General features: G+C 46.7%; 1 protein-coding gene across 1 annotated transcript; it reads left to right on the top strand.

Annotated features, from left to right (window-relative positions):
• The first annotated feature begins 3,085 nt into the window (after positions 1–3,085).
• LOC129584779 (uncharacterized) lies at positions 3,086–5,553 on the top strand. The gene is made up of 5 exons (XM_055477094.1): positions 3,086–3,205; positions 3,269–3,955; positions 4,023–4,352; positions 4,456–4,872; positions 4,962–5,553. The coding sequence occupies exons 1-5, from the start codon at positions 3,094–3,096 to the stop codon at positions 4,967–4,969; spliced, it is 1,554 nt and encodes a 517-aa protein (XP_055333069.1). The 5' UTR covers positions 3,086–3,093; the 3' UTR covers positions 4,970–5,553.
• Positions 5,554–24,640: the final 19,087 nt, after the last annotated feature.

Below are 24,640 nucleotides of genomic sequence, written 5' to 3' on the forward strand. Positions count from 1 at the left end.
ACTGTGAATTCAATGTTGTGCCACGCCGTAGAGCCGATTTCAGAAAAACGCCACGCCTGCTGGAAATAAAGCGTACATCAGCTTACGGGTACTCCTGGAACGCTTGACACTAGTGGGGTCGTCGTTTCCGATCCAAACTTGATTCTGCTGCTTCGTTAGGGGATCATAGTATGAAAACCAGGATTCATCCTCTGTACACGTCATATTTGCGTTCGGTCGAAATAACGTCAAAGATGTTCTGGGCCAATTCGACGCGGACTTCCATCTGGGCAGGAGTTAATAAATGAGGGACCCATCGCTGACAAACCTTGCGCAGACCAAGCTCACTGCGGACTATCCCACAAACCGTTCCTCCGATATCTGCAGTTCTTCTGCTATCTGTCTGACGGTAATATGGGATCGTGTTCGATCAGCTCTCACTGCGTCCGAGTTCTTCGCCGTGGTCGCTGTAGGAGGTCTTCCAGTTCTGGCACCATCGTCGAGGTCAAATGCTCAGTGCGAAATCGCTGGAACCAACGCGCAACAGTAGGATAAGAAGGAGAAGAATCAGGGTGCAAACTTTTCAACTCAGCATGACAACTGCGCGCGCTTTTCTTTTCTAAAATTTTTCTAAGATGATAGCACGAAAGTCGCGCTTCGTTAAATTAGCCATGTTTAATGACTAGTGCAGTGAACAGCTCGACTCGACTGCGCATAGATGCATGCCAGTCGCCAGCCGTAGGCGGTATGGCCACGGCCATTGCCCTATGATCTAGTTATGAATGCTACAGTTTTTAAAAAATTAGTTCATAATTATATGATTATTTGCTGATACCGATTATCATTACTTTCTGAGTGACCCTCGTAAAAACTGTTGCCGCAATTTATCATACGTACTGATATGCCGCAGTAATTGTTTCCGCTATTAATTTCTAGATGCCATAAGGAAAATGCCAGCGTTATGGCAAGCATGACTTACGCCTCAGCATGCCGAGAACCATACCGCGTTATTGTTTAATTTTTAAATTTTGATCTTTTCATGAACGCGAAATATGCACGGATGCATTCGTAACCATTTCTGGGGTTTTCCGTTTTGTCGCATGTTGTAAAATAGTGCCCCTATTTTAGCCTTCATTAAGTCGTAATTTGCATATATGTTATGAAGTGTACATCGGCTCCGCCCTAGCTATAGCTATGTGGTTTATGGAGCGTCAACAGAATCAAATTTGAATTGGATTTCCAACCGGAAGTGTCATTTTGTAGAAATAAACTGCAGTCCTTTGACCTTTTCGCAACCCGAGCAAGCTATTCAAGCAAGAAGTAACTGCGATTATCCATATCCGGAGCATTGTTTATACATGGACTTGCCTTCCGACAATCCGTTGAGCTGCGATCTGAACAGCGTTCAGCAGACGAGCCCCAACGCAATTCTGGACCCTTGTCGGGGTTGGTACCGGGCGCATTCGCTGTATCCGTACCGGTTCCAGATCCTTCCAAACGAAATGGGCTCCGATTCGGGAGAAAAGATATACGCCCAATTTTCACAGTCTAAATGCTACGTCAAAGCTGTCTATCCGAACAGGAAATCGGCCACCATAAGAACAGCTGTATTTCGACCGAATGGATGCATCATACCAGATGTCTACTGCACCAATCCTCACGGGTGACCACGGTAAAGACTACTTTCTGGAGTTGGTAGTGCATCATCCCGCGGTACCCGGTTTCATCCCAAACCGGCAGATCTGGGGCAGTCCAGACGATTACGCAGCGTTTCCTGGTCCCAACGTGTGGCCGAGGGTCGAAACCGAATACGCAGTGGACGATCAGTTTACTCTCAACTTCTACGCGCATTACGGTGACACTTGTAACACGACATCCATCGATATAGACAGCATCGACACCAAAATAGCAGGTAAACGACGCAATCCTGCATACTTGTTGTCGGCTTTTTACGTAAAAATGTTGCCTGTCACAAAGTTAAGAATGAGATTTGCAGTTCCATCACCCTCCTGCACCACTGCTTTCCGTACCTTTACAGTTTACACCATCGGCCACCGACCAGACCAACTGTCCATCAGTCGAGCCGCTTTTTGAGACGTCCAGTACCCTTGAACCGCATCCGACTGACACGAGCACCGCATCCACAGATCATATTGACCCGATTACAACCGATCCAGCGCAACAAACCATATGTCCGCTGCCGTCACCGTGCTATTCCTAGAAAACGCTACGCTCCTGCGATATGGGAGCGACAACCCAGGTGGTCGGTAACCCTACCGGTATTTAGGCATGCTCATCTCCTCCAGCCATTACTTGGTACCGCGGTTACAGATGCTTCCCGCTCCAGTTCGATTTAGTTGATGGCGATACCGCAGGTGGTATGTGTTTAATATAAACGTTAGTTATAAATTCATAACTGTGCTGAACACCTGTAACCGGGAAAAGGTTATTGTCGATACAGCGATACTATAAAAAAACCTCCGCTTCCGGTTTCCAGAGGGTATAATCGCTGTATCCCGTTGCATAAAGAGGACCTTTGGGCTACCGGCGGACAGAAACGATGCCGTGGCCATTCTTCGTGGACCTCTATTCATCGCCCCTACCTGTACCGTTTACAGGGTCACGTTTTGGTAACACCTCTCTCCCATTATCCCGCAATCGATCCCGTCAATCCAGGGGACGAATTCGTCCTCAAGGTTTTCCTGGAAGATATAGACAAGCCTTTCCTAACGCTCAAATTTGGGGCACCGCAATTGACTATATCGGCGTTAATCTTATTCAATGGCACAAAAAAGACTGCCTATGTACACCTCTAAACATAGAACTTGTACGTCATAATGATTGTATGACACGGATGTGTGGCTTAGTTTTATCCTTATCGATATCAATTTGCCGTCCCACTGTGTTACAGTCTGTGTACAACGGGAAGATAATCAGAGCTGATTTTATGATGAGCACACCTGTTATCTGGTATGCGAATTGTTATCGCATTAGTTGAGAGACCGATTTTATGACATTTGTTTCTAAAGGCTTATGACGAAAAACCTTGCAGTTGCGATAAGAGGCGAAAGGAAACGTCGCGTGTTGACGACATGATAGAATAATATTAAAGTTATGACATTGGCTTTAGTGAAGTCCCAGTTACAGATTTTTCAACATTCTCGTGAACAGATGGAGCGCTACAGGGTTCTATGGAGAGTTGTTATCTCTTCATTCTGCTTTACCAGTAAATATACTAATCCTCAACGGTAATCTTTAAATACCCTTATGTATTATTGTAATATTTTAGAGGTTCTCTGCGGCCACTTAGCACCTGCACAACAAGAACCTCCATTACAAACCAGGAGTAGCTGTGACTATCCGGAACAGTGTTATCAGTGGACGTCACTGCCTCCCGGTAGCGATACATTAAGCTGTGACATTGACAGTGTCCAACAGACCAGTCCCAACGCACTGCTGGATCCTTGTCGCGGCTGGCTCCGGGCGTTTTCGCTGTATCCGTACCGGTTCGAGATCCTTCCAAACGAAATGGGTTTCGATTCGGGAGAAAAGATATACGCCCAATTTGCACAATCTAAATGCTACGTCAAAGCTGCCCCAAGTTCCGCGTACCCAGACAGAAAATCGGCCACCATGAGATCGGCTGCATTTCGACCGAACGGCTGCATCAAACTGCAGACAACGTTCTGGTACCGGATGTCATCTGCGCCGATACTCACGGGTGCCCGCGACAAGGATTACTTTCTGGAGTTGGTAGTGCACCATTCTGCGGACAATGCGCCTGGATTCATCCCGAACTGGCAAATTTGGGGCAGCATCAGCGATTACACGGCCTTTCCTGGTCACAATGTGTGGACAAGGGTCCAAGCGGAATACGCTACAGACGACCAGTTCACTCTGAACTTTTATGCGCACCACGGTGACACTTGCAATACGACATGGATCGATTTGGACGGCATAGAAACGAGAATAGCGAGTAAAATTTTTTAGGCTTGAGATTTCGACTTGACTAACTTAGAAAGGTTTAAATTTTTGTTTTCCAGTGCCGATCGAGTGTACCACTACAACGGTTTTCCCAACCAATGAAACCACCGAGACTCCCGTTTTCTTACCAGATACTACTCCGAGTACCGAAGCAACGATTACTTTTGACAACAGCACGAGCAACCTGATACCCATCAGCAATTGTCCACTTCCGTGGCCGTGCTATGGATGGATAACCATAAGGTCATGCGACATGGGGACGGTAGCTCAAGCAGATAACTCTGTCACCGGTATTTTGGCGTGCTCTGCTCCTCCAGCTATTACTTGGTACCGCGGCTATAGATACTTCCCATATCAGTTTGATTTGCTCAAAAACAACACCGGTGCTGGTGAGTAAGAGATCCTAAATTACGAACACAAAAGTCTCAGAAGAGAAATTTTATGGTAACGACAAACAAGTACACCACACAGAATTCGTTGTTCCATTTTTAGGGGACATAATTGCCGTGTCACGTTGCACCAGGAGGTCGACCGGGTTACCACCCGACCGAGATGAAGCCGTGGCTGTCCTGCGTGGACCAATCATCGTCTCCACCGCCTGTATCGTTTACCGTGTCAAGTTTTGGTATCGACTTTCCGATTACCCCGTAATTAATCCAGCTAATCTACGGGACGAATTCGTCCTGAAGGTTTTCGTGGAAGACAATGGACAAGCCTTTCCTAATGATCAAATATGGGGCAAAGCAGATGACTATACCGGCGTCAGTCCTAATCAGTGGCACTTTGGCCAAGCGATTTTCGGCCGCGACAGAGGCGAACAATTCACCGTTAACTTCCTAGCATACCACAATGACGGCTGTGAGCTGAGCCTAAAAACCATTGCTCTGGACACCATTCAAATTGAGAACGGTAAATTATGGTGATGAATGTCATATATTGGTAGTCATATCGTTTCACAGCATGCTAAGTGTTTTCATATCGAAGCAAAATCTCCTTAGAGCGGTAAGCGTTCCTTACGGCTCGGCTTTCTGCCTCCCGACCACTCCGACTTCAACAGCTGCAAGCACTTCCCAATCTTACGAAGCCACAGCATCGCCCAGTCAACCGTTCACAACGTCATTTCCACCGCAGTCCAGCAACGCCCCGCCCGGATCGGAGCAGTGCGAATTCGCTCCCGCCGTTATCGCGCGTTGCAGTAACGGCACGGTTACTATGCCCGCAGTGCAACCTGATTTGAGCGAGGCCAGCGACGCCGTGTTTGATGGTGACAACACGTACCTGTGCCGAACACATTTGCGCAACTTGCATGCATGGCTACTGGAACAGGCTGCGAGGACGGTTCCTCACCAACCACCGCACTCGTTCACCACCGTCAGCTGTCAACGAGGAGCGCTGCAGTTCTCGGCGTCGGACCCGGATACTGCACTGTCCACCAGCTTACAATTCCGGGCGGTATCGGTAGATTTAAAATGCCGAATTATTTTCGCTGGGTTCCTAACGCAGTTGTCATCACTCAGCAAAAACTTATAGTTCGACGTAGCTTTGTGTCCGGCTATTCCAAGTTATGTATCAGAAGTTCTTTTCTTTGTTTCCTGGAAACGGTTTCTTAACATCTGATACCTGTTTTATGTGCTAAACGTTTGCACGGAGTATGCATGATGAAAGCTTCAGTTTAAAAAGTACCCGATGTACCCTTTATTGTTGCGAACAGCAAATACATAAACAGGACAACGAATTGTTGCGGCTACTTTTTTTCGCTTTTTTTAATTCGATTCCGGTGAAATCTGGAGTTTTAAGGTCATGAAACAAACGAATGATTACTAAAAAATTACATTTACTAGGGCGGACGCCTACAATTATGATTCTGAAGATCAGAGGAATGCAGAAACGAGTTTTGCGGCGTATTGGTACTTTTGCGGAGTGTTACGTGCTCAAAAAAAAGCGATAGTAGAAAATAAGGGGTCAGCTCATAAGCTCACTGGCTCGCTATGACAAACTGCAAGTGGCAATTCTGTTGTGTGGCCGGAAATTATATCCGCGCTGTGGCATACGTCCGACTGTTGTTTCTCTTGCTGCTGGTGCCCTTGGAACTCCGGCCCGAAATGATCCCTTGGAAGACGATAATGTACACCGCTTGCGATCCACACGCGACAGTCAGCAATAAAACGAAGACATACTGCAACGTTGGGTCAATGAAGCACGAGAAGAGCGCCAGCCACACGCTCAACCAGATCAACCCCATCAAACCGGTATTAATAATCATACCGTAAAGCCTGTGCTTGACAGACTTGGCATCTTTCCCTTTATCACTCTCACCGACAGAAAGCCCTTTCCGACGCTTCCTCATTGCTAATAACAGACAACAGTAGAGGCGAACAAAATCTTAATTTATAGAAAAAGGTCTTCAGATATTAAAAAAGTCTGTGATTGGCCCCAGTATAATAATCTGGCTTGGCTTACTGTAAATGTACATTAATACCGCAACAGTGTTCAGTACGCCGGCCGCCGAGAGCGGTACAATGAAAGTCACCCAAGGAAACCACCGATGATCGCCGTCCAGCCAACACCTACTTGTAGTAAAATCATTGTGGTGTTTTGAATACTTCTATGCAAAATACGGTCAGGGATTTCATTACCATCTCTCATGGTCTGCATAACCGTAGCCACCAAGCGATGTAGTTAACGTCTCAGAAAAATGTGGCATGGAGGCAAGAAGCGGAAACACGCTGGGAACAACTATAGCAAAATAAAGAAGAGCTCTATCGAAGGGCTTTTTTCGGCCAAACCTTATAGGTTAATAGAAGACCAAAGTAAAACCACTTACGTGTCGCGATTAACCACGTCTTCACTCTAAATCTGTGGTACGTATCTCCTGGGAGGTGCTGTCGTCTTGCGTACTGTTCAGGAAACAATATGACTTGAATAAGTTGAACTGTTTGAACCGCTGTCCATCCCACGCTCATCAGCACAAACCAGTGCACCAAAATGCCACTTGCCAAGCAAAAGTTTTGTCCGCATAAATCAGGAGCGTGGACGATTAACTGTGAGAAAAGGGTGAAGACATACATTCCTAGAAGAGCTATCCATAAACCCATCCGAGTAAATACCACCTCGTCGCAAATAACACTACGCCGCAAAATTCTGACCCTACAAAATTTTTACAGCATTTCCAAAAGTGCTCTGAAAATGTGTAATAAGAGGAACAAGAAAGCATTGCTACCCACACTATGATAAACACAGCAAAGAGGCAACATGCTGCCGCCACGATAGTCGTTGCTGCCGTTACAACGGTCAAATCCAAAATGAGCGGTTTATCCTTGGGAACGAAGGATCTCGATAAACTGCCACACAACGTCAGCAGAAGTGAAAACGGTGCTAATGGTCGCAGGTGCATTCCACGATTGTGCTGCCCCATTTGGCATGTTTAGCAGTCATTCGGCAACCGTCTGAAGCCCACTGCTTCGATGTATAGTTCAGGAAGGTACACTGGTGCTGCCTCCTTGCTCCGGATGGATACTGAAAGCGTTGCAGAGTGGACATCTTAAAGTCCGTGTACTAGCACATGTATAGTAATTGCCTTTACTGCCTACTTCAAAAAGAATGTCCACATTGTGCCGGATGGTGATTATATCCTTCCTCTTAAATCCGAAGCCCAATGATGCGAGTAAAACTATCGGACTTGCCCTTTCGCGTAGTTCATTCGTGGGAATAAACTTGGCAAATTTGAATGCCTGCATCGCCGACAGCGAAAAGGAAAATTTTACTGGTGCTGCGTGTGCTGTTTGTCCTGTTAAAAGTTTCGAACTGTTTACATAATCATCGAGCGCATTAAACTAGTTCGATAAAAAGGTTAGCTAGAAAAGGAACAAGCTGCAGAGCCTCCCGTCAAACTACATGGTGGAGTAACCATAAAATCGCCCGAAGAAGACTGCAACAACTTACGAAGTTCTTCAAAGGCTTCTTGCAGCGCTTGAAGTTCAACTCAATACTGGCCACGGATGCGGACTTGCCATCCGCGAGAGCCGCGATTCCCGTTTCTCGATTGCACCCATTGACTTCCATCTTTGTCGTGAAATTAAAATCTTCAAACCGGGATGAACCGTTGATTAGCACTGCATGGACATGCGCCACGGCAAGCGAGCTGTTGAACGTGTATGGTTCGTCGCTCGGTGGCAAATTGTTGTATATATCTTCTAGTACTTGATAGATGGTCGCTGCCGCATCGTACCCGTCGTTGCTGGCTGCCGGTGCTTCCAGTTTTCCAATCTCTTCCGCGATCAGGATTTGGTCGATAATCTTCAGCAGTGCGTCGACTGCTTCTCCTTGTACACCGTTTTGTAGATCTGGTGGTGTTTCTGCACCTTTGAACTCTTGGAAAAAGTTGGCGATCGTCAGAATGTCACTGAAAGTCAGCTGGAGCGAGCAGTGTTTCACTGCATTCTGAATGACGGCGAGCACTTTATGTGTCGACTGCGTGTAGTAGGTGGTGTTGTCCGGATACCTGTCCTTATTTGTGACTTTCTGCAGCTCCACAGAGACGGAAGCGAATGTGGTGGAAGCTTCTGAAACGTCGAAAACGCTGTGTAAAATGAAAAATTATCGTACATCAGTAACATCACTAAACCAGTTGTTTGATTGGACAACGCTTAGTAGTCAATCTTTTAAAATGCAGACCTATACAGTAATTATAACAAACGGCTGGTCTTCTTTAGGGACACACGATATTGGATAGATATTGCGCAGAGTTTCGTTTGATGTAGGTATGCAGTAAGGAACCGTCGATCATGTACCTATTGACATTGGTTCAGTTGGTGCAGCGGTTTCATTGTTTAAGGAAGTTGTAGGTTGAGTCACGGTAGACTTTACCGGACTGATGGTCGTCGAAAGTGCTGTGCTGGTGCGTGTGGTGGTTGACTTTGTTCAGTTATTTACTGTAAAAGAAAGTAATCCAATTAAAATCGAAGTTTTTAATAACTATTAAGCATAGAGTCAGAAACAGCAATCCAACAGCACCACATTCAGCAGCACATCATTAAGAAATGTAGCTCCTGCCCACCTGCAAAATTTTGATGGCGTCCAACGCTAGAGTTGTGACACCGGGCTGGTCCGGCTGGCATTTACCGGTGTGGTGTGCAAAAAAAGCAAAACTAACAAACAGAGAAACATCTTCTGGTGCATAAACCTGATGGGGTCTGTAGTTCGACACGGTCAGTTTCTCGTGTAACGCCACGCTTCTCTGTGCACGTGTACTTGTATACATACAGTACATATGTGTCCACATAATACCCGGAAGTGGATCGATACCGATTACATATGTGCACCACATCGAATACGTCTTCAAGGGCGCTATCCCACATATCCGCATATCCGCATGCATATTCCCTTATCTAATTAGGGCCTAAGTGCCGATGTGAGAACTGTGTCATTAACCGTCACTTAGTGTGCATGTTGTATATGTACTCTGTACATGAGTTACTACCGTCTTAATGGAAACTGGTGTTACGTTATAAACTCCACTAGCGTTATGTGCTGCCCCTGGCACTGTACGTAGCTAAGTTTAACGCAGAAATCCCGACATGGATTTTGAGACTTTATTTACGAAACACAACTCAAATGACTGCTAGATGACTTCTAGTGGACTAAACCAGAGTGGACCATCTAGCATTGGCAAGCTTGGCGCTTATATAGCCACATTCGGATAAACATCCACATTAAGAAACTTCTGGAAACTTTCAAAGCCTTAGATTACTCAATAACAACATTAAAACGACATAACAAGAGATACAGAGAAGACTGGAAATCTGTCAATTCAGGCCTTATCAACTTATGCCCAAATATAGAACTAAATGAAATTCTCTCAGTTCTCTTTGTGGCTAATGATCTTGTTTACGCCAGGCTGTATCTTAATATAGCTCACATGGGGCTGTGTGGCTGGTCACATTAAATGTTGTTATTGAGTAATCTAAGGCTTTGAAAGTTTCCAGAAGTTTCTTAATGTGGATGTTTATCCGAATGTGGCTATATAAGCGCCAAGCTTGCCAATGCTAGATGGTCCACTCTGGTTTAGTCCACTAGAAGTCATCTAGCAGTCATTTGAGTTGTGTTTCGTAAATAAAGTCTCAAAATCCATGTCGGGATTTCTGCGTTAAACTTAGCTACGTACAGTGCCAGGGGCAGCACATAACGCTAGTGGAGTTTATAACGTAACACTGGGTGTGTTTGTGCAAGTGTTGGCATTTTATGACTTTCCATTTTATCCTGTGTGTAGAATCGTGGATTTTCTCTTATAAGTCTAATGCTTTTCTCAGTTGTGAAGTCAGTAGTGTTTTTCTCAAGTTTTGCTTTGGATGTGAGTTTAACATAATCGAACCTTTCTTGTTATTTGTTGTGTGAGTAAAGCTACAAAAACACCGTTGTCGCCGCGCTGTCTTAGTGTACACGGTACACTGTAGATGGGCTAGTTACACAGAGTAATTATCGATCCATCTTTATTCTCCCATTTCCCTGCGCGGATAAACGTTATCGTGCAGTTAGCAATCACACACAGTATCCACCACGTGTAAAGTCTTACACTCGTAATGCCACTCCTCATAAGTGTAACCCGACCAGACATACAATATATCCCAGTGTGTGAGTACGTATCTGTAAATTGCTAGTATTGCAAGGATATCACAAACATGATAGCTAGTCTTCGTTTGTAACATTATTAAGTGACCTCTTTGATCCATAACCAGCGCTATTCCATAATGGTATTATTCGGCTCATTCGAACGAGAGACAGTTCAAGAAACGAAAGACACGAGTTCAGCCTCTGTCTATTGGTCCTAATATTGATACGGTATGTCAGCCAGTACGATGAACTGCAACGGAAGAGGACCGATTCCGGTCTAGGACATCCGGCCCAGAATTCAACTCAAGCGTCTTCATCTCATACGTCTTTGCTTTCAGTGCTCTTTGAACTCTTATCCGATAATATTCCTTGGAAGATAATAATATAGACTGCTTGTGATCCACAGGCCACAGTCAGCAATATAACGCAGACCTACTACAGCGCCGGCTCCACACTAAAGCAGGAGAAGAGCGCCAGCCACACACTCATCCAGATTAATCCCATCAAACCGGTGTTGATGATGACTCCCTGAACTCGGTCTTTTACGAGATCGCCTAGCTCCCCGCTACGTTCCTCGGAAATAGATAGCCGCTTTCGCATTTTCTTCCTCGCTAACAAATGATAACAACTTAAAATCTCAAAATATTCGGGCAAGCAAAATGCGTATTTAACATCTTGTGTTTCTTGTCTCATTATTGTGCAGTGCTGGAAATGTTTCCTCACCTATCTCGCTTTGAATGTATACTATCACCAGCGCTATATTAAGCACGCCTGCAGCGGAAAGAGGTACAACAAAGGTCACCCCAGGGATCCAGGTTTGTTCGCCGTTCAACCAGCACCTACAATTACTATATCAATAATTAGGCATTGCAAGCAATTCTCTGAGCTGATTAATTTTTCATGTTAAAAGTACCATTTTTCATGATCTCCGTAACCGTAGCCACCAAGAGAATTAATTATGGTCTCATCTTTAAAGAAATATGGCAGAGAAGCCAGAAATGGAAAAAAGCCTGGAAGAACTGCAAAACGACGTATAAAACGTCTTAATAAACGCAGGCATTTTAGATCTCTAAGCCAGCGGAATATAAAATTATATGACACGGGGCGAGTACAATACATTAGTATGATACACTGAAACGATAACTCACAAGTGGCGGCCGCCCAAGTTCTTTTTGCTTTGCTTTGTCTCTTTTTCCAGTGTTGAACCGGTCAAGTATAAGCTGCATGACGTCGATTGTTTCGACCAGTGGCCAGCCCACGCTCATCAGTGTGAACCAGTGCACCAAAATGCCGCTCGCGAAGCAGAACTGTTGTCCGCACAGTTTGGGAGCGTAGACCATTAGCTGCGAGAAGATGAAGAAGCCCTAACCGAAGCCAGTTTTGCATAATATTATTAGACGAAGTAAATAATGTCGCTTACATAATTATAATCAGAGCCAGCAGGCAGCAGAAGGTTGCCACAAGGGTCGTAGCTGTGGTCACAACGGCCAAATCCAAAAGTGAGTGGTTTATCTTTGGGAATAAACGATCTCGATAAACTGCCACACAACATTAGCAGTGAAAAGGGTGTTAAATGATCGCAGGTGCATTCCACTTCCATTCCATTCCACTTTTTTTTCTGCACCTTCCGGTAGATTGGGTGGTGTTCCTGTTCCAGTGAACTCGTGGAAGAAATCTGCATGTGTTCAAATTGTGTTGTATCTTTCCCAAATGTCGTCGTCGTTGATGTCAGGGCGGGCTTATGATTCAGCCCTTCTCTCATTAGTTGGTTTTGGGTTTTTTCCTGTCTGGGCATTTGCATGCGCTTTGATGGCTCTATAAGGCAGCTGCGCTGCCTACAGAGACCAGTTGGTTTGGCTCGCGCAAAGCGCGGTGTGTCAGATTTCGGCATTAAAGCCTTCATCCGGGTTTGCTTTTGTTTCGCCGTCGATGGTCGATGCGCGCCTAGTCAGCGCCATCTGATATGGTAGCAGCTCACGGAGACGTGTTGCACAGCGGGCTTGCCCCGCTCACGGGCCACCTCTGAGTTGTGGACCAGATCGCGTGATCGCGTCCTGTGCCACCCCGGGTACGGAGCTCACCCGCTCCTCCGGATTTCCCGTCAGTCGCCGGAGCTGTGCCGTCACTCCCGCAGAACGCGGAGGAAACTGCCTCTCCCAGAAGGGGATGGAGATATCGCCAAGCCAGAAGTGCAGCGATGGACGGACTAGCCCACAGCCACACCGAACCGAGGACGGATGCCGACGGTGGACGCAACCCGGACCAGCAGGAAACCTGCGGACCCTTCACCACCACCAACAGCCATGCCAACCCCGATCCCCACGGCCGGATCGACCACCATCACCACGCCGAGAAATTCACCCCACCAAAACCCTGCCCGCCCTACCTGGGACAACAACCTTCCCCCCGGCGGAGCAGCTGATTTGCCCTACACGGAGCAGCGTATTTATGTGTTTGCAGGGTCATGGCCGTACCTGTGCCCCAAACCCCTGCCCGATTTTCCCCAGACCATGACCTTTCCCCAGACGGATAAAATGCGGAATCTACCGATTTCCGCATCCGACCCTGGATTCTGGCGCGACAGTGCGTTGACCCAGGCACTGGACCGCATGAAGCCGAACCAGGACCAGACCGACCGAACCCGAGCCAAACCGGCCCAGAAACAATCCTGAGCCGAACCGGATCCGAGCCGCCCAACCCGGGACTGAGCCGGACCAAACCTGACTGCACCAGATCCCATACCGGACCACGTGAGCCGACCGAACTGGAACCGAGCCACCCGGTAGTACAGTCTATTAGACATAGTACAGGGACCGTACCGGTCCCTGTATCCACTGTTATTTTACGGCGCATCACGCCATTTACCTGCACTTCGCAGGAGCGCAGTGTTAGACCGTACAGGGATGTCAGGGCGGGCTTATGATTCAGCCCTTCTCTCATTAGTTGGTTTTGGGTTTTTTCCTGTCTGGGCATTTGCATGCGCTTTGATGGCTTTATAAGGCAGCTGCGCTGCCTACAGAGACCAGTTGGTTTTTGGCTCGCGCGCAAAGCGCGGTGTGTGTCAGATTTCGGCATTAAAGCCTTCATCCGGGTTTGCTTTTGTTCCGCCGTCGATGGTCGATGCGCGCCTAGTCAGCGCCATCTGATATTGATAAGCAACAAGAGCCAAGATACGTCTTCTGTGATTTTGCTTTGGTTAAATTGGACTTCGCTTGTAAATATTGCAACACAGTCAGCATGGCCCGGCAGCATGGGTGCTCAGTGTGGAACGCCATTACGCGCCCTACGAGTGCGCAAATTGACTGTTGCGGAGGTATGTGGTTGTCACCTATCAGTCTCATTTAAATCGATGTTAACAGCCCGACTTTCAAAAACGCCAAACCAAGTAACACAATGAAATTCGTTTGTCAATCATTTTATTCTGCATCCATTTCAGTAACTGCTATACCATCGCAGTACACAGGAGATGCATTTGTCAACAACATTCGGGAAACCGTAGAACCCGCTGATTCAACACAACACTGTGTATATTGCATCCCATTTGCGCGATTCCGTTCTCCTGAGCAGGTTGAGCTCAGTTCGCGGTAACGTGATAAACGCGGTCTTTAAAATATGCTTCGCAGTGGGGAAAAGTGCCCTCCTCCACCATTCGAATTTGTGCAGTGTCTCGGTCCCCAGACCATCCAGTAACCCCCGTTGTGGACGATCTTGCAGCAACCGTGCGACGGACGATGATAGGTAAAGAATGATGGTTCCCGTGAAAAAGCCCGCGCTACATATCGACAAGAGGTTGACGAGACCGAACAAGGTAGTCCATAAGTTGTTAGCTTACTGCTCATTGTCATTCCACACCACAAAGTTCCGAGTGATACGGGTACTCAACTGGTTAACGAGCCAATGGGAAGCGGACGTTTTATAAGCCGTCATTAGTAGCAGCAGCACAAGCAGAACAGAGAAGTCACGAACCCCAAATAGACTGCCAGTGCCGGAGGCTGGCTCCGACGTCGACGGAGGTCACGCAGTTGAGTCACGACTCAACTGCCTCACCTCCGTTGACATCGGAGGTCACGCCAATAAAGTTGATGAAAGTTAACAAGCCACCCAACACCCACAGCACCATAACGTCGCAAACTGGAAAAAAGTAAAGGAAAAGGCAAAAGCAAAGGGTCGGCAAAGGTAAGTAGGCCTATTTGGATACTATTTGGATACCTAGGTAAGGTACTATTTGGATTATTTCCATCAGCGTATCCATAGCACTTCGCATCTCCATTTTCCAGGTTCCTTACACTGTTACACAGCGTATACAGTGCTCCATACACTGCTGATGTAAAACAACAGTATACCAGTGTATGGAGCCCTCTATGCGCTGTGTACGCAGTAAACTGCGAGAAAATGACGACGAAACGGGCTTGTGGTTATTATTTTGATCCGTAGTCAGCAATCATGTCAAATCCGCAGATCGTGCGATGTCTTTTTCTCTGACCTTTAAGAACCGGCTAGGGTTAGCTGTGCACACAAGAGTCGGGCATATCGGCGCAGATTCGATTTCAGCCTCTTGCGTGCTGAAATGAATACATTACAAAAGCGTGCAAAATTCCTAAGTATCTCCGTGAATCTCTCGAAACCGGTTTGTGCTATCCTAGCGTTAATTAACCAGTTGTTACAAGATTCAGTTCCGCACTCCCCCAAATCTGTCAATACTCTGGATCATGCGCAACCTTGAGTTTGAGGAGAACATTCATGTTTTCCGTGCACCCGAGGCCACGCATGATCCTTGCATGGGTACGCACGGAGTCGACCTTGAAAGTGACCTTGATTCCGCATCCAACATACAACAGTAACCAGACCACAGTCAACGCATTGCGAACATCATAGCGTTTGGTGAAAGCGGTGTTATGTCCCCGTTATTCAATAATGCTCGAAGCTCAGTCGAGGGGTGTTTATTTAAGCTGGTAAAACATTTATTGCCGGTATATTCTCCGCCGTTTCCTCTACCGCGCTGTTTTACGGACGTGGCAGACGTTAATTCATCAAAATCGGTGTTGGTTTTGGTCTGTCATGTGCTGTAGCGACGTCCGTTGCCGTTACCGAACCAAGCTCTCGAGAACGGGATCTCGGAAACAAGATGCGACATGCACTTTTCTGTGTTTAAACAGTGGCTCCTACGGTTTCCGGCCACTGTTGACAATGCGCCTCTTGTGCGTTGCGATGATCTGCGGTTGCGAACGGTTGCGAACTTATTCGGTAATTTGTGGTCTTAAGTTATGTACATTCTGACCTAACCAAAAGCCAAGGCTCCACTTGTCGTTGTACTGGAAATTCCGCCAACCGGAATGCTAACATTAAACACATGAAATTATTATGTACAGTGAAAAGGGGTGCCAGACAGCCTTTCTTAAAATGATTATACAATTATACATACATACTGTATGTATCACTTTAATTCATTGTTAACGAAATCACAGCAAAGCTGCCAAGAAAAACAACATCTGGCACTAATTATTCCCGACCAGCCAATCTAAATGCTAAAAAAACATCTTCGTTGTCTCTCATGTCGTTAAAAGTTCCGAGGACAGAAACTGCACTTCCTCGTTGTATCTCAATACTGTATGTTGTCCCGCTACGCTTCGGTCATGCAGTGCCGCAAAAAGCGAGTGCACTTTCCTAGTATTTTTTATCCAATGGATACTGTAGCCGTACAAATGAGATCTGTAGTGAAGATGTACATCTCATTGGTGCTAGTTCAACCGGAAACATCTGAATGTGTACTTGTACGAAATGACCAGTTCTAACGTGGATTTTCTAGACTTCCGAGATTGTCTGAATGTTCTAAAATCATTCTTGCTCTTGCCCTTGCCCTTGCTCTTCCCCAATGACTTTTCAGCTGATTAAAAATTTTTGTGCACTTTGACAATCGCGCCGGTATCGGTTAACATGTTCGCAATTGCATAATTGATTTTTGGGTAATTCGCTAACTCGTAACATCACTGACGAAAGGTCATCGACGAACCATCAAACCTCGTTTTATCGTGGTACGGGTGTGTAACCCACTCCACTAGTGGCAGCTTAGAAGTTGCCGTTGCAATACCATATAGTGTTAATGAATACAATCACTTGCTTAGTAGTTGACGAATAAGATGTGCACACGTTTCTGCTACTTGACTGGAATGTTTCGAGGCGTCAGGATAATTATTATAACGAATATTACAGTTACGTACTATCTTATAGCAGCGCTGCTGCAAATAGAAAAACGTGAAGGCAAAAACTATACTGTATCTTGAGATTGTAAAAGGACTGTTAAACGGGCGGTACTTCATAGGAAACTACAGAAGCCGGCCGTTTAAATTAGGCATATGTCGTATAGACCACCATCACTTATCGTTGCCCAGCTGGTCGTCGCGGTGCATATCTGAATAGCGATTATTTCTTGCAACGAAAACCGAAGTCAGCTCACTTCGTTAGACACCAGTAACACGCACACTGCAGATGCTAGATACAGTACAACAGAAATGACTAAGAGAGAACAAATATTATATGCAATCCGTTTTTAAATTAATATTATCCTTATCGCCACAAATGGCAACGTAAACAATGAAGCGAAAATGGATAAGGAGCGGATAAAGCAAAGGTCACCGCCAAATTATTAATAATTGTCACGGCCGTGCCCTATGACTTATATCATCCAACTACCAGTCAGGCTTACGAAGCAGCTTTACGTTGCCGGCACATGTGCGGACTGTACCACTGCCGGTCTGGGCGACGGGGGTGGCATTTAAGCAGCCGAAAGCGAGATATGTTACTGCATGTTGCGATCGGCGGTGCCGTGGCCAATGCGCAGGTACGGCGTGCCCTGCAGCGTGTGGCGAAGCGTGATGCGTGGCGCTGAAGGCCATGATGGCTGACGCTGCAGTTGACAGTCGGATCTACGAGCATTGGTAATCTGCCTTTGTAAAGCAAGAACTATAGATTTATACCGTCGTTATCATATTCAGTAGCGCATAACAGCCTTCCTGCACCGTAACACGTACTCTTAAAATCGTGGGTGGCCGTTAATCGTGGGTGCATGGAGGACGTTAAAGAAATCTTTCTGCAGCTCTTTCCAGAGATCGGTTATTTTTAGCCCCTAAAAAGAACACGATAGTTAATGTATTGATGTACGCAGAAACCGGAAGTAGATGGGCTGCCTTCGATCCATCGATACAGGATTTCGGTTAGTAAAGACAAGACTACTGAGTACTATCTGTCGCGGGTAGAAAAATGTACTCTGCAGCAAATCATACTACACCATAATAGATAGACCGACCTTGAAGCTTATTTACAGTGTGGAAGAAAAACAGAGAAAATCCGCCATTCGGACTACGGTTCAAAAATTCTATTGTAATTAAAATAACAGTTAAGAATTAGCGGTAGTTAAATTACCGCTGAATTTGTTTGTTTCCCTGTACTCTCACCCCTGTACTTTCCGGTACCCACTTCGCGCCGTGTGCAGTTGCCTGCGCGCAACGCTTCTTGCCGTTCATTTCTCATAATGGCTTTTACCTGTTGCTAGCTCGAGAATTGTTTGCTAATTTCGAGTTCTCCGCAATTTTCTCCCCCTTTCTCAAGTCAAGTGAGTTGAAGGGATTTTTAAATCCTCTCACCGGTAAAATTATGGCTGGGAAAAAGAAAACCGCGCCACGCAGCCGCGCTGCAAGCCCGCGGAGAACACGTTCTGCCCGGGATATCGCCAGCAGCAGTACCGTGGAGCAGCCAAAAACGAGACCCGGTCGAAAACACCGTCGATTACAATCACCCATTCCCTCCGTCCGGTCTGAAGTGGTCATCGTGGACCAAGTACAGCCCGACTGGAAGACGCTGGTGGATCGCCAGAGCCAGCAGATACAACAGCTGATCGACATCGTGATGCCGATAGCAGCCAAGAAACCTGGGGAACCTCGATCGATTTTACCCGCATCCGCAGACACTGGCCTGGAAATTGAATGTCTGGCAGATGGAAAACCAAATGTTCGTTACCGGGAAGACAGCTCATCTCGCGAACGCCGTCACCGAAGAGGTAAGCACAGCAGCCGCAGCCGCTCATCGTCTTCGCAGTCGGTCTCCGGTCCGCCGCCCCGTTCACGAGCTGCCTAGGCCTGCATCCTCATCGGCGGCGACTGGGAGACGCCAGCGTCGATGTCAGCTGGAAAACGTCCAGCGCTCAAACTAAGCACCTGCCAGCCGTTCCCAGCCGCGTCCGCAGACGGCTGCTCGACCTGTCGCGCTACATTGACTTCGTCGGCTGCTCCCCAAAAAACCGCGGAAAGGCCCAAGCACGGCGGTTCCAAACTGGTATACTCAAAGGGCAATGTACTTCTAAAGCCCAACGAGACCAGATCAGTTGTTGATTCATTTCCTTCCTGGATTCGCGCATTATCCATCTTCCTGGCCTACCGCGTCACGGTAGTGACATGCTATGCGGAAGTCGCACCGCGACAACCGCACTAGATGACCAAACCTACTCAATCGGTAGAGTGGGAATATGCTCTGGACTCCGTAAGTGGTACTACTGCCTACTTCCGCTAGGTACGAGCGGATTGCTGTGCCTAACGAAAGTTACCGAAACCAAAACATTCAGGAACTTCCCAAATGTTTAATCACCAAACCGAACAAACGAACAAACAGAACAGAACAGAACGAGATATGAACTTCCTTCTAACCTAGAGTCACACGACCTTTCAGCTAGAAACGAGCTCACAGATTTAGTTGAAGTTAGAAACTTCAGACTCCTCAGTTCGACCAGAATCGTGGATGCAATTAGCGATCAAATGCGTTAGATAAGAACAGCACATCGTACGAAACGGAACAGACAACACGTACGTCGTAACACGTACGTACGTAATACGCGCAATCTATGCATAGCGCGTTACCCCCACTGCTACAGAATTAACGTCCGCGTTAATCAAAGCAAACAAACAAACAAACACCAAAATCAAAGAAAACTCAAAATCCAGGAAAGTACCGTAATCCTGGGGGATCCATTTTATTATTCGCGTGTGGAATCCGGGGTGTGACGGGGGTTCGAATGGAGGTCCAAGTTGATGAAGTTGGTGTTCCGTCCAAGTCCTCCGAGGTTCCTGGTTCCAAGCGCGTCCGTTATCGTCACCATCCAATCTTTTCGTATCCAGGTGAGACTTTCATCTATCCTCTCCCTCCGAAGAGCTCCAGGATCCAGAATCGAACAGGCCAAGCACACCAGAAATGTCAACCATTCTGATAACACTGGCCACAGCCAATCAACCAACAACACAGATTAAAACGGATGAATACCGTTCGTTAACCAGCATCTTCAGTGCACTAAAAAGTGGATATTTAATTTCCACTAATAACTGGCAATTACCCCCACTGCAAGCTTGCACTTGCAGTCAAACGATAAAACACAGTCAATCATAAACAGTTCACAAGAACCAATATGATAGCATGGTTCTTAGCAGTGATCAAACAAAACGTAACCAGTATCATCCAAGAATAATTTCCGGATGATCGATTCAAATTTCAACAGGATTAGGAATATCCAGTTATCAAAATCAAAGCAGACAGTAACTGCTGACAACTGCAGAATTAAAATGATTTTAAAGTCATTTTTGCAGAAATCAAACACTGCACCGCAGCACAGCGTTTCCATGCACGTAGCTACGGCACATAACACAGTACTCGATTATTAAGTACTTCTTTTCGCCAGTCAACAAGTTTTTATAACTTTCTGACACTTCAGCAATCAGCATCCTTTTTTTGCTGATAAATCCTGCGGTTATGAGCAAAAGCAAGTTACACTGTCAGTACACCACCGACAACGGAACAGCGGACTCATAACGTAGCAGCCAAAACTTAAACATGAGCACTACATTGCTCACATTCTGCTTCGATTTTCCACAATTCAGCATTCATCCCAGGCCAATAATAGTTCCGCAAAACATACTTACGGACAGACCAATAATCTTGCAAATTACCAGCATGATAACTCTTATGGCAGTCTCGTAACAGGTCCTGACGGCTAACTTCCGGTACGACTACGCGGTGTCTACTGTACCTACCGCCCTTGCTACGGTACACGATACCACGATAAACATGAAATCCTTTCACGATCTCTCTTTCATCCCGACTCATCTCTGCCTCGGGATTCTTGATCAGAAACTTCAAGCGCTTCACATAAGCACTACCACTTTGCTTCCGACGCCAATCCACACGAGCCTGAGCACCCCCACTGCAAAGCGAGTGCCCTGTCGGACGGCGTACCGAGCAGAACTGAACCTGGGTGGCATCGCCCCCACTGCGAGCTTCGTCCCCTTCAGCAACTTGTGCACATTCAACTTGCACAGTGAAAGAATTTACTTCCGGCCTACGGATCAAGAACGATCCCAAACTATTACTTTCGGGATTCTTTCCCATTGACTTCTTCAACATGTAAGCCTTAATCACCTGATCCGGCGGTTCCGCTGTAATCGGCTTACGCGGTTCCGAACTGGTGCACTTTTTTCCCACATGCGCACCATGGCATTTAAAACATATCGGTTGTCCGTCTGGGAAATACCACTTCGCGTAATTAATGGTCACCTGTTTACCATTATCAACTGCACTTCCTTCGGACTTCTTCGCCTCATTACTAGCAGCCTTAACTGCGCTGCTATCTGCATCAACTGGCTTCCTGCCACTGAACTGTTTTGATTCAGAGTAACCAGAACCGGGATTACTGTTACGCAGCTTATACTGCAGTTTCAATTCTGACAGAAATTCTTCAACATCTGCCACTCTTTTCTCTTCCATGTATTTGAACCAAAAGAAACGGTTCTTCTTTAATCCTTGCTTCAGATAATACACACGTTCCGATTCGTTCAGATCTAACTTTTTGAACGACGTAGTGAACCAATCCACATACGAGTTCGGTGTATCGTCACTACCAAAATGACGATCAGCAATTTTATCACGAACAGCCATCAAATCCTTCTCATCCGAGAAATGTTCTCGGATCATCTTCTTCCATTCAGACCACTTTAACTTTTTATTATAATCGTACTTATCCAAGTACCAGGTAAGTGCCGTGCCAGTAAGGCAGCGCGACAGGCATTTACTGATGACGTCACCATCAGACCAACTGTTGTGGCTTTTGCAATTATCCACACTCTGGATAAACTGTTCCACCTTATTTGTATCCGTTTTCCCATCAAACTTCTCCGGATACATTGTATCCGTCCTGAATGCACCTTTCATAGCATTCGTAAACTTATCCATATCAAATGGAGCGGAAACAGTACTACCGCCCTTGGCTTCCTGTTCCTTTAAACGACGATCAAGTTCAGCAACCTTGGCTTCCATCTTGGCCAAAGCAATTGTGCTAACTTCTGAAATCGTTGGTGAGGGACTACGCGACTCACCCAAACATTCCTGCATATTATGCGCACGCTCACGTAAATCCAGAAAATTTTCCAGCTTCTGGGTATCTTTGGCCACAAAGACGGGCTTCTGAACTGCGCTATACAGCTTTCGTACAGGTTCAGCCATATCCTGTACTACTACGCTGCGTCGACCTGCTCCAACATGCGGAACAAAGATAACGTCATCCTTCACTGCATGAAGTCCATTATTCTGATCAACTTTCCACTTATCAACAGCAACATTAAATGCTGTTTGTTCAGCCAAAAAACTCGCATACTTTTTATTCAAGGCAGCTGTGCCTTGTTGAAAACTTTTCTGCGCCTTGTCCTTCTCTAACTGGAACTTCTGCTTTTCCAGTTGCAACTTTTCACTTTCTTTATTCACATGCTCGAACGCATCCTGCATTAGCTTTGCGTCTCGAGTACGCATTATGCCAAGCAACTTCACCTGATCAGCCAACTCATTATGACGATCAACCAAACCGTCATATTTATCGACCAGATCATTATGTTTATCAACTAAACCATCATGCTTCAAAACCAGCGCATGATATCGCAACTTTTCCGCGTCCAGTTCTTTACGTAACTGTTCAACCACAGCAGCGGTTGATGACTCATCGCTTTCTTTCCCAACTTTCTGACTGTAGTGAACATCAGCGTCTTCAATACGCTGCTTATCTACCGCAGCCAGTTCCGTATCACTATCATCGTGATCTTCAGTAACAACAGCTGAATAATCTGGAGCATTACTAATTTGCTCCAGTACCTTATTCATTTCTGTCAGGTCCAAGTGCTGAGTTACCACGGTATTCTTCGCAGTACCACCTGAGCCACTGGCGGACAGTGTATTGCCCTCACTGACTGCAGCTTGCAGACCGCCGCTTTGCTGCATATCCGACCCTGGCTGAGCTTTACTGCTACCTGCTGCAGACTGATCAGGCTTTTTGTTGGCAAGATACTGCATCCATTTACCATGCAGTTCAGTGCCATACTGCTGATCATAATCATGCAAGGTCAGATGGATCGTTCGACGGGCGGGAATCTTCCTTCCTGCCTGAATCCACTGATCATAACCTCCTGGTTTTTTACCACCATTAAGATCATATTCAACCCATTCTTGACTTAATTCTCCAGTACGTGGGAGAACAATTTCCCACTTCTTACAAAATTCACCAACATTTTCGTCTTCCGGTAGAAACCACTGCACTGTAGGCGGGGATAAATAATCCGCCTTCTTCAGCATGGCTTCAAACTCATCAACATTTATCATCCCTTTTCGACGGGACGGTTTACTTTTGCCAGTTGACGGCTCTTCTACACCGTCCTCCGGTCCAGCGGTTAATGCTGATGGTTCAATCACTGTACCATCCATTGCACCTGCTTGACAAACAACAGACAAGTAATCCAGGTCACCGAACCCGGATGTAAGTCTGCTACACAAATAACAGGGCTTTCGCCACCACTTCTCAGTACACACCGTACCAATTACCAGTACGAGTACAGTATACGGACTCCCGTCCAGCACCTGGCTCGCACTTAGGAACCGTGCCTCGCGCAACCCTCTAAGGTCACTGCGGTACACACTGCGGGCAAGCACCTGGTTCTCACTTAGGAACCTTGCCTCACGGGATTCTCTGAGAATCCACGTGGTCAACCAGCACCACACAAAACGCCAAAAACTAATACCACTTACCAGACGATCCAGATTCCCAGGGGTTGTTAAAATCCGTTGGGCGCCATGACATGCTATGCGGAAGTCGCACCGCGACAACCGCACTAGATGACCAAACCTACTCAATCGGTAGAGTGGGAATATGCTCTGGACTCCGTAAGTGGTACTACTGCCTACTTCCGCTAGGTACGAGCGGATTGCTGTGCCTAACGAAAGTTACCGAAACCAAAACATTCAGGAACTTCCCAAATGTTTAATCACCAAACCGAACGAACGAACAAACAGAACAGAACAGAACGAGATATGAACTTCCTTCTAACCTAGAGTCACACGACCTTTCAGCTAGAAACGAGCTCACAGATTTAGTTGAAGTTAGAAACTTCAGACTCCTCAGTTCGACCAGAATCGTGGATGCAATTAGCGATCAAATGCGTTAGATAAGAACAGCACATCGTACGAAACGGAACAGACAACACGTACGTCGTAACACGTACGTACGTAATACGCGCAATCTATGCATAGCGCGTTAGTAGCTCCAGAAGCAGCAACCGCCATGGCCAAGTATCAGGACCTGATTGCGGCGTATGTCGAACGGGGGGTTCGGACCGCCCACTGGCTCGAATACGACCGGCAGTTTCGGTCCCTCATGACGAATGACGAGCCATCCGCGCGAATATGACATGTGGGCCCGCCAGCACGACGACACGTACGCAGATTACATCCAGAACGCCGCCCCGGAGGAGGGCGCAAACGACGGCGGCGGCGATCAACGGACCAAGAAGAATGCCGCCCCGACGGACAAATGTCCCAACTGCGGGGAGATGGGGCATTTCATCGCACACTGCCCGCATCCCCGGAAAGGACAGGCCGGATACAATCAGCCCTTTCGACCTGCTCCAGCAGTGGAGGCGAAGTCTGCCGCAACTGGAACCAGTTCCGGTGCAGCGACCCATGCAGCCAAGGACGCTTGCACGCTTGCGGAAAGTGC

The sequence above is a fragment of the Paramacrobiotus metropolitanus genome, unplaced genomic scaffold (assembly GCF_019649055.1).
Source record: "Paramacrobiotus metropolitanus isolate TYO unplaced genomic scaffold, Prichtersi_v1.0 Parri_scaffold0000014, whole genome shotgun sequence".
In the NCBI taxonomy this organism is placed as follows: domain Eukaryota; kingdom Metazoa; phylum Tardigrada; class Eutardigrada; order Parachela; family Macrobiotidae; genus Paramacrobiotus; species Paramacrobiotus metropolitanus.

What these genes read in the sequence shown, in the direction of transcription:
- LOC129584779 (XM_055477094.1), top strand. Translation starts at nt 3,094, where the DNA reads ATGACATTGGCTTTAGTGAAGTCCCAGTTACAGATTTTTCAACATTCT. An exon ending in CATAGAAACGAGAATAGCGA is followed by an intron (nt 3,956 to 4,022) that starts GTAAAATTTTTT and finishes TTTGTTTTCCAG; the next exon opens with TGCCGATCGAGTGTACCACT. An exon ending in CAAAAACAACACCGGTGCTG is followed by an intron (nt 4,353 to 4,455) that starts GTGAGTAAGAGA and finishes TTCCATTTTTAG; the next exon opens with GGGACATAATTGCCGTGTCA.